The 11,842-nt window shown below is 37.7% G+C and overlaps 1 protein-coding gene across 1 annotated transcript; it reads right to left on the bottom strand.

Moving 5' to 3' along the window:
- Nucleotides 1-1,064: 1,064 nt before the first annotated feature.
- Nucleotides 1,065-10,643, bottom strand: ZC3H15 (zinc finger CCCH-type containing 15; the record flags this gene model as incomplete). Its single annotated transcript, XM_005430002.2, has 9 exons — nucleotides 1,065-2,941; nucleotides 3,164-3,290; nucleotides 3,515-3,619; nucleotides 3,822-3,968; nucleotides 4,651-4,833; nucleotides 5,887-5,978; nucleotides 6,922-7,074; nucleotides 7,813-7,924; nucleotides 10,542-10,643. Coding segments are annotated over 9 exons (1,215 nt in total), but the record flags the coding sequence as incomplete, so codon positions are not given.
- Nucleotides 10,644-11,842: the final 1,199 nt, after the last annotated feature.

Raw genomic sequence — 11,842 nt, 5'->3', positions numbered from 1 at the left:
AGTTTATTGCAAAGGTGTTTCTGACCTGGTTCATGTTGCTTTACAGCCTGATCTCAACACAGCAAGAGTCCTGCACTGAGCTTGCCCGCTCTTCTAACAGTGAAATACTGCATTTTTGACCCATACAGACTGGGTAGCCACTGAAATGAAGATACCATTATTTCTGCATTGAGATTATATCTCATTTTTCCAGAAGTGACTCACTGACTTTTATCAGAGTAATTTCAGAGGAAATTTCAGAGGAATTATCAGTAATTTATCAGAGGAAATGTGCATCAGTAAGAACAACTTAGTGATGTCACATCCAAGTGAACTCCCTTCTATCACTGCTCATTTCCTAAACATTAAGAATTCATCTTCCCCAAGCAATGCCTTGGCATTCATTTTCAACTGAGCATTTATTGACTGAAACCCTATTAGCTACAAATGCAAGGTTCTTTAAATGAGAAAAAGAGCTTCTAGCAGCCCCTATGAAAGCAGAAGGAACCTGCAGGAGGAGAGGATTCCCCACCTCAGACGTCTGAATGCTCCCCTGACAAAGGGCTCCTGAAGAGCAGTCACCCTGCTCTCATAGTGGGAAATCTGGGCAGAGGAAGCCCAGCCAGGAGCTGTGCCAGAGTTAAATGGAGAGGAAAAAAAAGAGTGAAAACCAAAAAAGGACAGCCAGCTATTGTTTCCTGCCCACCTGAAGTCATCTGTCAACAGCTACTGCCTAGGAAAATCAGGTTTTCTTTAGCTAGCTTACAGATGTTCAGTGGGTTTCAGTGTCATGCAAGGTGACTGAATGTTTAAATGACACCTGTACAAAGGAGTTGTGCACCACAACCATCCTTTTAGACCCAAAAGGGCACACAGGCACTCTCTGCCCATCCATCAGGGTTTTATTAGCTGAAATTAATGAGTCACCCTGACATTCCTCCACTGTAAAACTCAAGTAAAATGAACAAAATGTTGGCAAAGATTTAAGCTATTTACATCAGTGAAACAGATAAGTATTATCAAATTAATATTATATACAATAAACCAACCCCTAAGACAGAAAACATAGCCATTTTCTTCCTTGATAATGATTAAATTACTTTTATTCCCATTTAAAATATACAACTTTGAAAAATTATGCAACATACATTCAAATGAATTGCATTCTTAAGTGTCCTGATAGCCAGGTATTCTATTGCTGGCCAGTATAATACAATAATCCATCAACTCTGTTTATTTATGGCCACAGGAGAAAAATCTCATAAATAAATATTTATATTTGATATGCAGCTTTTCCTTAGACACTTACATTTAGAAGTCAATTTCAGTAGGCCTCTTTCTCCCAAGCACTGCTTCTTGTTCCTACAGGAAAAACCGAATTCCACAAAGATCCCAAAAAAGGCCAACAATTCTAAGTCTGCTATTTTAGAAATAGCAACAAGAGTAAATTCAGCAGTGCCAGAAATAACCAGTAAAGCTAATATCACCACCCAAAAGCAGTTTGGGAAAACTCACTAACAATGCCATAACTCCTACTGGTCTGGAAGCAGTGATTTAAGAGCTTTAGAAAAATCAATACAGAGGGTTTCATCGGTACAGCAGGAGTGTGGCATACACCACAGGGAGTATGGCAAGGAGGACAGCCCCCTGGAAAAGCACCACGGCTGAGAAATCCTTGTGGCAGACACTGAACCCACTGGAAAAGGACAGACTGACTTGAATGAAGTGCAGTCTGCAGGGTACAGAGCACCTGAGGCAACTTACCCCTGTACAACTTCCTGTTATCTAGAGGACACCAAAGGGATGACAGGCATGTTTTGGACTGTAACATCCCTGCTCTGCAGAGCCTGAGGTCTTCACTAATCTACAAAAGACAGTGGGGAGAGAATGAGGCTGGAATAGCAGTCAGTGATGTATAGCAGGTATTACATCAGTTAATGGGTGGGCAGGGAATAAGAACAGCAAGGGAGAAAAGCTGGCTGCTGAATTTTACACTGCATCAAGAGTAGACAAAAAAACTGTAATGGCAGGAAGCCCAAATGTAACTGAAGCCAACACCATCACTTCTGTATCAAGACTGCAGAGAAAAACATCTACCACTCTATTCGAAAATCCAGCTCTTAACAGTTTGGTATGATATACTTACTTAGCAGAGAAAAATCAACACAGGTATTTTAAAGTTGATGATTTTTATTTACAGATTTATTGGCAAAAGGTGGTGGGAAAGTTTAAAACATTTTAAACAGAGGGCACTGTACTGGTATTGTATGAAATATCAGTTCACAATCTTCAGTATCCAGCTGATCAAATAAAGCTAATCACCACTTAAAGAAGCATAATCTGCATCAGCTCCATTAGAGTACCCTGCCTGAAAACCACTTCAGGCAGTTTCTAAATCAACACAATCACTAATAAAAATGCATTTTTTGTGAAGAATGTATACTTGGATTTTTGTACTGTACCTGATGTCAAACTGCCCACTTGCATACTGGCAAAGCAGTTACACTTCCTACTCTTAGTTGGAAGTTTTAATCTCACTGTCTGCAAATTCAGCTGTCGGGTAATTCTGAACTACTCTGAACGTTTTACTGTGAGCATAGCCAAGACTGGAGTAGATGAGATTGAAGGAAAACATTCCTGGTATATCACGTGCCCATCATATTCAGCTGCATAACCATAAACATCTTGTTTAAGAATTCTATTCAAAAAGGAGAAAAAAATGTAGTCAGTTTTCACATAGGTTTAATTCCTCACTGGAGCTTTTTAGTTCATTCTTCTAAATCAAGAGTGTTTAGTTCTTCTTCTAGTTCATCCAAGTCCTCTCCAGTAAAGAGATTTTCATCAACTGGAACTGCATCAATGACTCCATTTTCCAATTCCCCATCTCCATCATTATCTTCATCTAAATCATTTTGCTCGCTGTTGTTTATATCACCACCAGAAGCTTCATTTAATTTATTATCTGAAAATAAACATAACTCTTAGGCATTTCAGAGTCTCAAGTTTCTTAATCACCAACTGAATTCACAATCCTACTAAACATGCTTTCAAATTTTGAAACTATGAAGAAGCTACTTTATTTGAAATTCACACAGATCTATATTGGCCAAATTGCATGTACCTGGTTAATATGCAAGGCTGGATAATCAACTATGAAAACAGGTTGGACAAAATAAGAACTTACCATCTTTTTCTACTGAAGTGTATGTGCTGAATCTCTCTGGACTAGCCACTGTAATACCAGTCTCCTCTACTGCCTTGGGGACATACAGGTTCAAATCTACATCATTTATGCACACAGGGTCTTCTGTCTGGAAAATAAACCAAGATGCTCTGCCTTAATTACTTTTCCACAAAATCCTCACTTCTGGAAGATTTCTACAACATTTGTCACCTTCAACAGGAACCTTCTGATAAAATATGTGGCAGCATTAAAAACCAAGCCTATTAGTTTCATTGTAAGGGCTTTCAAACTGACATTTTTCAAACTTGAATGCAATTAAAACATTCCTTGATTTTATCTTGTTTCCTTTACCTCATCATCATCTCCTGCTCCTTGGACATAACGGGTGTCATCTGCTTCTTCATCATCGGCATCAACCAACTCTGGCCGGAACTCAAACACCTCACGTCCACTGATCTATTCACAGCAAAAAAACCTTCAGTTACCACTTCATTCAATCTATACTGCTTACAAAAAATCACACACAAACAAACCACAAAAAAAGGAAACAAAAATGACACACAATAATAATAAGCAAAACAATTTCAGGCCAGCTACCTCTTCACAAAACTTTATTGACTTGCTCTTCTTACAGTAAGAATTGGACTGTAAAACTTACCACCAGTGCTTTGCCAGCTTTAAAATCTGCTTTCCTCCTCTCCATATCTTGCTCAGCCTTATCAATTTTTTCTTGTCTTTTTCTTCTCTTCCATGCAATAAAACACTCTAGAGTAATTTTGGTAACATTTGGTCCTAAGGCAGCACGCTGTCCAGAGAAGAGACTGATTAATGCTAGAAATTCTTTCCAAAGGCTATAACAGATTGGATATTTAATTACTCATTTCTAGAAACTAATTGAAAACATTTCTTTCCAAGTCTCTTTTGAGACTCTTACACTGTTAAACATGCATCGCTTTCTTAACATTTGACTCAACATGGGATTTTCCAGTTAGTGAGATGAGTTGGAATGAAAATCAATAGGAAAACTGGAGGAGAAAATAGAGGAAAGACAAGAGCTCAGCTCTGCTCAAGTGACACTGCCAAGCAATGGTGACAGAAAGAAGCAGAGCAGCAACACCTTCAGAAGGCCTTGTGCTCTTGGTGCTGCTCCCTCATGAGAGAGTTAAGGGAGAACTAAGGAGACACTGGTGGGGAGGAGAAAAGCCACAGCAGCAGTTGTAATGGATAAATGAGAAATAGCAGTTAAGAAATAGAAGACTCCTAAAAAAGGGTAAGCAACAGCTGCACTAAGTATGCAGCTCTAGTTGATTCTGTTCACTAAGTAATAGTTTCTAAACAAAACCATGAATCAATGCTATGCATCCTTTGCCCCAGCTCATTCAGCTCTAAAAACATCTAATAGTTTTTTATCATAAATCAGCAATTTTTTATGTGTCTCTTCAGAGTAATGAAAACAACTACCACCAAAAGATGTCTAACAACTTTACCTCTTTTTCTATTAGATCTTCTAATGAGATTTCGTCTTGCTTTTCTTCCTTCTTTTTGTCTTTTTTTAATACAAAGCCTGGAGGGAGGGCATGGCGATACATACAGTTGTCTCCTCCACCTGGACAGACCCAAAACCATCCATATTTGTTGTTTTCAATAGCATCAAGGAAGTATTTGCAGACCTGTATAAAAACAGTGGTCGTTAGCACTGTGTCCTCTTTGCATCCCCAGCATTTTACACTCCATGTCAGAAGTTCAGTCAGTCCAAGTCAGCTGTGCTCAGAACAGAAGGAACATGTGAAAGGTATTGCTACTAAAAACGGTAGACAACGTAGTGCAACTGAGTATCTAAAACTCATGGAGTCAACAGCTTTTTGTCCCTCAATATGACCCCAATTAAGAGAGACAAGATGACAGAAGCCTGGCAACTCTGCACTTCTATAAAACCAGCAGGGCATCTCTTTCTGCCCACCAATATTGGTGCAGTTTTAAACAACACAAATTGCATCTGCCTCACATGTTGGTAAACATTCCAGCTCTGGATCCTGAGGAAAAGCTGCCATCCTAGGACCTTTAACAAGAAATTTATAGTTTATATTTAGCCATAGCAATGTTTAACTTTTGCAAACTTAGGCGGTATCAATAGATGATTTAATTAATTGGTATTGAAAATGAGGTGAAATAGTCCCAAAGAATGAAAAAGGGATTAACCCATTATGCCATTTAGTACAGAACTAAAAAATATTGTTGAACTTGGAGCCCAGGAATTACAAATTACTCTCAATTCATATATTAGATGAAAATTTTAAAGCTTATAATGCTTGTATGTCACCCAATACATAGATTAGTCAATACATAGCACAGTCACTGCAATAACAGATTTCACTAATCACAATACTTAGAATTTCTAAGCAATTAGGATGTATTGAATATACTGTTGAAACCTTGAGCATTTCTATAAAGCACTTTACCTACTATCCATTTGTAATGTACATGAGAAAACTTTTAACGGACTGAAGAGAGCTGCTGGGTTGTGGTTTTGTTTTTTTTTTTAATTTTTAAATATATTACAAGAAATACTATCAGTCCACCCATCTACCAGAACATTATTATTAAAATATTCCATTCTAAATTTTTATATAATGATAAAACACATCTAATGCCAGACTGCACTGCAGTTAATTCCTTCTAGTAGAGCTCAATTAAAAAAAAAAAAGGAAAAAGAAAAGACATACTATTTGGGTTTTGGGTTTTTTCTTTTCCGCCTCACCATGCTTCTTGTTCACCACTTCTTCCAGCTTCTTCTCATCCCAGTTGTCCATTGTATCTAGAAAAAGACAGCAGATGGTTTCACAGAAAAATCCAAATACTGAACATTGCCAGCAAGCTGCTTTTCTGCCCAGTAACAGTTTTAATATGCAATTCTTACATTTTAAGTAGCTTATACTAGGGAAAATAAATGTAGGTTCTTAAAATACTGTTTTCAAACTCTACTATGCCACTCAAAAGACAATTACCTCAAAAGCCCTAGAAATTTTAATTTTGAAATGCATAAAGTGTGAGTTAAACACTCAGTAATGTGTCATTCCATCTGTACAGTACTGAGTGTGTACAGGGGAAAAGAAGAAAAACAAGACAATTGAACAAAAGAGAAGGTTGGAGAGTAACATCCAGAAATACAGCTAATTTAACTGGAGGCTTTAAAGAGATAATACCAAATTATCTGTGTTAAAAGTTAAAAGAAGCTTCCACCAAAAGAAGCAAATGATCAATGACAACATTAGCAGTGAATCTGTGGGATCCCATTAGATACATTTAGGATGACAGAGGCTAAAATTCAAATAAAGACTGAGACTAAGGAAATGTGAAAAAACCAAGTTCTATAAAATCTCTAAGCCCTGCTAAATAAAAGTAAAATCCAGAGTACTTAGCCAACAAGTCATCTGGGGAGAGAAAGCCACAGAAAAAATTCCCAAGTACCCCTAAATGTAGAACTGTGCACATCTGGCCAAACACCAGTAGCAGTTCTGGAAGGCAACTCTGGCTGCTCATTGCAGTTCCCCCTTTCTCTTCTACAGAGCTTAAGAAGGAAACAGTAACAGCAAAAAAGGTCAAATACTGCTCAACTTGCAACTTGTATGACAGAACACATGACACTGCCATAGTCACTGTTCTTCAGGATCATCAACACAATACAGATGACATTTAATCTTAAAATTCCAGTCTCAGAATCAGAATGGCTTAGCAGTAAATTTCTACAATTATTATACCTTTTTCAAGGTCTTCATCTCTTGCATCAATGTAGACACTTCGTTTTTCACACTTCCTTTCCAAGGACAAATCATGAGAAAACTTGCACTTGTCTCCTTTAGTGCACTGGCCTTGCTTGAAGAAAGCACAAACTACAGATTTTGGGTCAGCACCTGAGTGAAGGAAATTTTTATATTTTAATACTGTTTTTAAGCAAAAGTTACATATTAGAAATTCTGAGAACATCGAGGATAAGTACAGAATGAAAATATATACTTTAAATATATGAAAATCACACTTCTTTTGTCAAAAATTATTGCACATAAACTCCCGAAGATAGGTCAGTAAAAACTTGGTAACATCACCAAATTTGTTTGTTCAATAACCAACCTCAAGAGAGATCCAAACTAAATGCTACTGCTAATTATGAGGTCAAATACAAGTAACAGGAAAGTATTTACTGCTCTGATTTGAGTAGAAGTCTTCTGTTAAGACAACAATTATGATCTTATATTTTTTCTTTGGATGTTCACACTTCCCTGGGGAGACAGGCTGTTTTAAATACCATCACAAACCCACAAAAATCATGCCGCACATCCAGAAGTATCTAACTGATCAATCAGAACATAGCCAAGTATCTTCAGCTGGGCTGACAATATCAATGCAGCTTTTGACATTCTAATGATCTATCTATGATCTCCTTTTGCAGTGCAACTGACTCCAGAGGACTTCCCAAAACAATGTCAAGTCATGACTGACAAACTACTTGGCACACTAGATGGAGGAGGAAACAGTCAAAGTTATTTCATTAAAATAACAACTGGTTATTGAAGGGTTATTGAAGGGTTACTATACCCTAAGTACTTACCTGAATAAGAAAACATAAATGAAGATAAATCAGTTAGTCATACCTTTGCTAATTTTCTGTGCAGCAACCACAGGCTTGAAGAGCTCATTTAATTCTTGTAATTCCTTTTTCTTATCTTCTTTCTTTAATTTCTTCTCACTTTCTGATTGAGCAACCTATAAACATAAGACCAGGACACCAGGACTCACTTCACACAAACTGCAGGTTAAAATAGCCAATCATTCATAATCAGTTTACAAGGGCAGGAATGAAGGAACCTGTGATGCCTGCAAGGCTCAGAATTGCTGCTCTTGTGTGTGCAGCTGGTGCATTTTACTGGCACTGACCTGTCCCCCAGGAGGGACAGCAAAGTATTTAGCAAAGTGAATGTGCCAGAGAGGAGAGGTGCTGGCAGGTACCTTCAGTGTCACAGTGACCCCTACTGCACCCTCACAGGTAGGAAAGCCAATGAGAGGCATTGGAACTTCTCCTTTTGCAGTGCAACTACTTCCAGATCTGCACAAAAAAAGCCTCTCTTGTGTCCCCTGCATGCTGCTTTACACTTCCTTCTGATCTATACAACAGGTAGAAATTCCAGAAAATCCGTCCATAGAAGCTGAAAGTGCTTTTAGAACATTATTTCAACTTGGATCGACTCAACATATGAATGTTCGTTGCTTAACTAAGGACCAAAGACAGGAAAATAAGCTCATCTAGGGAAGGAAAAGTGCATGTCTAACAAAAATAATACCTTACTCTGCCTCATCCTTCTTTGGGTAAGCCAGAGCAGGTGTGTCTCTATCCCAAAGCGGGATGAAAACACATCAAAGAGAACATGGGAGAAACATTCTCAGATCAGATATGAAAGGAGGATTTGGCAAGGTGGGGCTCCATCTCTTTTTCAAGGTAACAGGTGACAAGACAAGAGGCAATAGTCTCGAGTTACCCCAGTCAATGTTCAGATGAGATTTTAGGAAACATTTCATCACTGAAAGGGTGGGTCAAGCATTGGTGGACTCACCATCCCTAGAAGTGTTCCGAATGTGTGGATGTGGCACTTGGGAACATGGCTTAGTGCTGGGTTAATGGCTGGACTCAGGGATCTTACAGTTCATCTCTGCCCTTAAGGATTCTGTGTTTATTTGACTCTGGTCCTTATGGGAAGCCAGTGAGACTAACACCACAAACAAGGACGTGGATACTATTTTTTAAAATACAGTGTAACATCAAAAAGGAGCCTTGTTCTTATGGTGAACTTGACAAAAATACACAAAATTGTTTTAGAAAGGAATTAGCAGCTTGGCTAGTTTTCCTACTAAAAGTTCACATAGGCTATTTGAAATAACAAATAGACCCACATATATCAACTACAAAAAATTAATTAAGAATGCTTTTGTTTCTCTTCAGAGCTCTAAAAGCTTGAAAATAAAACTTGTCTTAAAAAAAATCAACAAACCAACAAAAAACAACCAAAATTCCTCAAAATATAGGAAACAAAAAAAACCAAAGAAACCATAACAAATAAAAAAAGGAACAAAAAACCAAACCAAAACAAAACCCCCCACCACCAAAACTAAAGCTCTAACAGCATTTCCATTTTCATCTCATGACATGAGGAAAATTGCTTTAAAAAATTCTTTCTCAGGGACAATCCTAACTGAAAGCTATTCTATAAGGTAAGAGAGATATAATCAGGTTTAAAAATTTGATCCTGAAATCCAACACCCAAACAGCATCTGAGAAATAACATTGTTTTAGGCAGGCTATACTGGTATTTGCATACATGCCACAGATCAAAGGATTTCATACACAAGTTTTAGAACTGTTTGAATAACACCAATGTTTTTGAAGTGACATCACGGAATATCTTCCAAAACAAAAAAAAAATTAGACTTAATGACCCAAATACCAACTTTACTGTTCAAGTTGGGCTTTCCATGCTAGCCCATCCTTGTTATGCAAGAAATGTATCATGACATCATGAACTGAGCTAATGCAAACGTTATTATTTTACAGGCTTATTCACAGGACAGAAAGCTGTGTAAATATGTAACAGCAAGATTGCCTAGCACTGGAGGAATAAGAGACCTGGATCATTCCCATTAAATCCATGCTTTCTGACTCATATAATGCAAACATTGTATCTCATTTTATTTCATCACACAGAAGAGCCAACTTGCACACAGCAGCTCAAAATTTCAGGTTTTTTGATCAAAGAGTTCATCAAATAGATGGAGACTTAACAGACTTGTGTCCACTAAAAATTGTAATAAATACTTCTGTAAGTAGAAGAATGAGAACATATAGGTTTACACCTCTTCTTTCTATTCCAGTTTTAGTAACAACTCTTGTTAATTTTAACTGCTCACTATTTCTCAGAGAAGGTGGGAATTAAAAAGAAAAAAGGGAAAGAAGGTGCAATTGTACTTTGCTGACAGCCAGTATCTACATTTTCATTTCAGGTTTACCTTGAACTGAATTATGCTACCATCAGAACACTGTGGAGACAAATGCTCACGCTGACTAGTTGAGTTTGGATGGGATGCAGTTCTTTTTTCACAACAAAAGCCAACCAAACAACAAACTAAAAACCAACAAACCCCCATACTCTGTACTGCCTTCACACAGGCACACCATTTACAGCTAGACAACATTTGCACAACTGTTAGCTAGATCTGTGCCAGTCACCAGGAACAACTCAACTGTCTTCTGCCTCAGTTCCTGACCATCTGTACACAGAGTGAAAGATGATCTGACTGTGCTGTGGGAAAACATTCCACAATAAACGCTTACCTGACGTGGATTCTGCTGACCAAACTTAACCTGGTGAGTCACAGCCTTGATAAACTTCTGCTGCTTTGCACCTTTTTTATTCTTTAGGCCAAATGTTTTGTCCTAAATCAAGAGATAAACACAGCCATATTAATTTAAAAAAAAAACAACCCAAAATCACCAAAACAACCCCACCCTTGCCACTCCTCCAGGCCTTCAGTGAAATACAGATTGTTTCCTCAAGTAACACAAGCAATGCAAGAAGCAGTAAGGACAAAATTTAGACTCCCATATCATCTTCAGAAGTGGCTTTTCAGCATTTCCTCCTGAATGTGGCCCTTGTGTGAGCTCTTGTTTTTACCAGCAGAGCTCCTTGTGCCTGGTATCAGTGTGAGAGTGGACACACAGCACCCTCAGGCCTCTCAGGGCAGCAGGACCAGATGGTACTGGAGACTACCCAAGGAACAGCTGAGGAAAACAGGACAACTGATTAGCCATGACTACTGCTGGTTTCTTTTCTATCTACCTGAAATCACTCATTGCTTCTATCTTCAACTATTCCCACAGGCATCTATATAACACACATCACTCTTCTATTACCACATGTGACATGTTACTTTTTATTTTCAAGTATTGGGAGCTTTTTCTTTTCCAACTGTACTAATCTGAAGTTAAGTCTTTATCCTACATCAGGTCTGGACAGGTGTCTCTGCTTCCCAAAATCCACTGTTTGAAGTTTCTGTTTACTGCCTAAATCAATTATTCCTCTGTATCTTCAGCTTTACTGTTAAGGAGAAGTTCTTATACCAAACCTATGGAAAAAAATTCACAAAAAAAACCTCAAAATAGCTTACTTTCACATGCGTAGCTGAAGCAGAAATTATTTTTTGTAACTGAAATACCTGCCTTAAAAACTTATCCATGCCTTTGATTTGATACCAACATTTTCCTCCTTGAAGGAAAAAGTAACATATGTTCATTTAGTAAAAATAGCTCAGTGAAAACATGGTTTTGGAAGTCTAACAGTCCAAAAAGATATTACAAACTAATTACAAAATAAACAGGTCCAAGTTTCCAGACTCATACTTACACCACGCTCCCTACGTTACTTGGTGCTAACTGGAGAAGTCAAAACAATTAGTTGGGAAAGAAAATTTATCATTTATACGCTTCATTTCCACTCTAAGTACAGCATGGAAAATCAAATCCCTGTCTATTTGAGTTATATAAGATTCTATTGTTAACAATTAATGTCAGTTTCTCCCCTTTCAGTCACATTTCTTTGTAATAAAAAGCAGAATTTTTCCAGGGCAGCCGCATTC

This window comes from Geospiza fortis, unplaced genomic scaffold (assembly GCF_000277835.1).
Source record: "Geospiza fortis unplaced genomic scaffold, GeoFor_1.0 scaffold155, whole genome shotgun sequence".
Classification (NCBI taxonomy): Eukaryota; Metazoa; Chordata; class Aves; order Passeriformes; family Thraupidae; genus Geospiza; species Geospiza fortis.
Note: the sequence above shows the minus strand (reverse complement) of the source record. Positions and strands in the feature narration are given on the sequence as shown.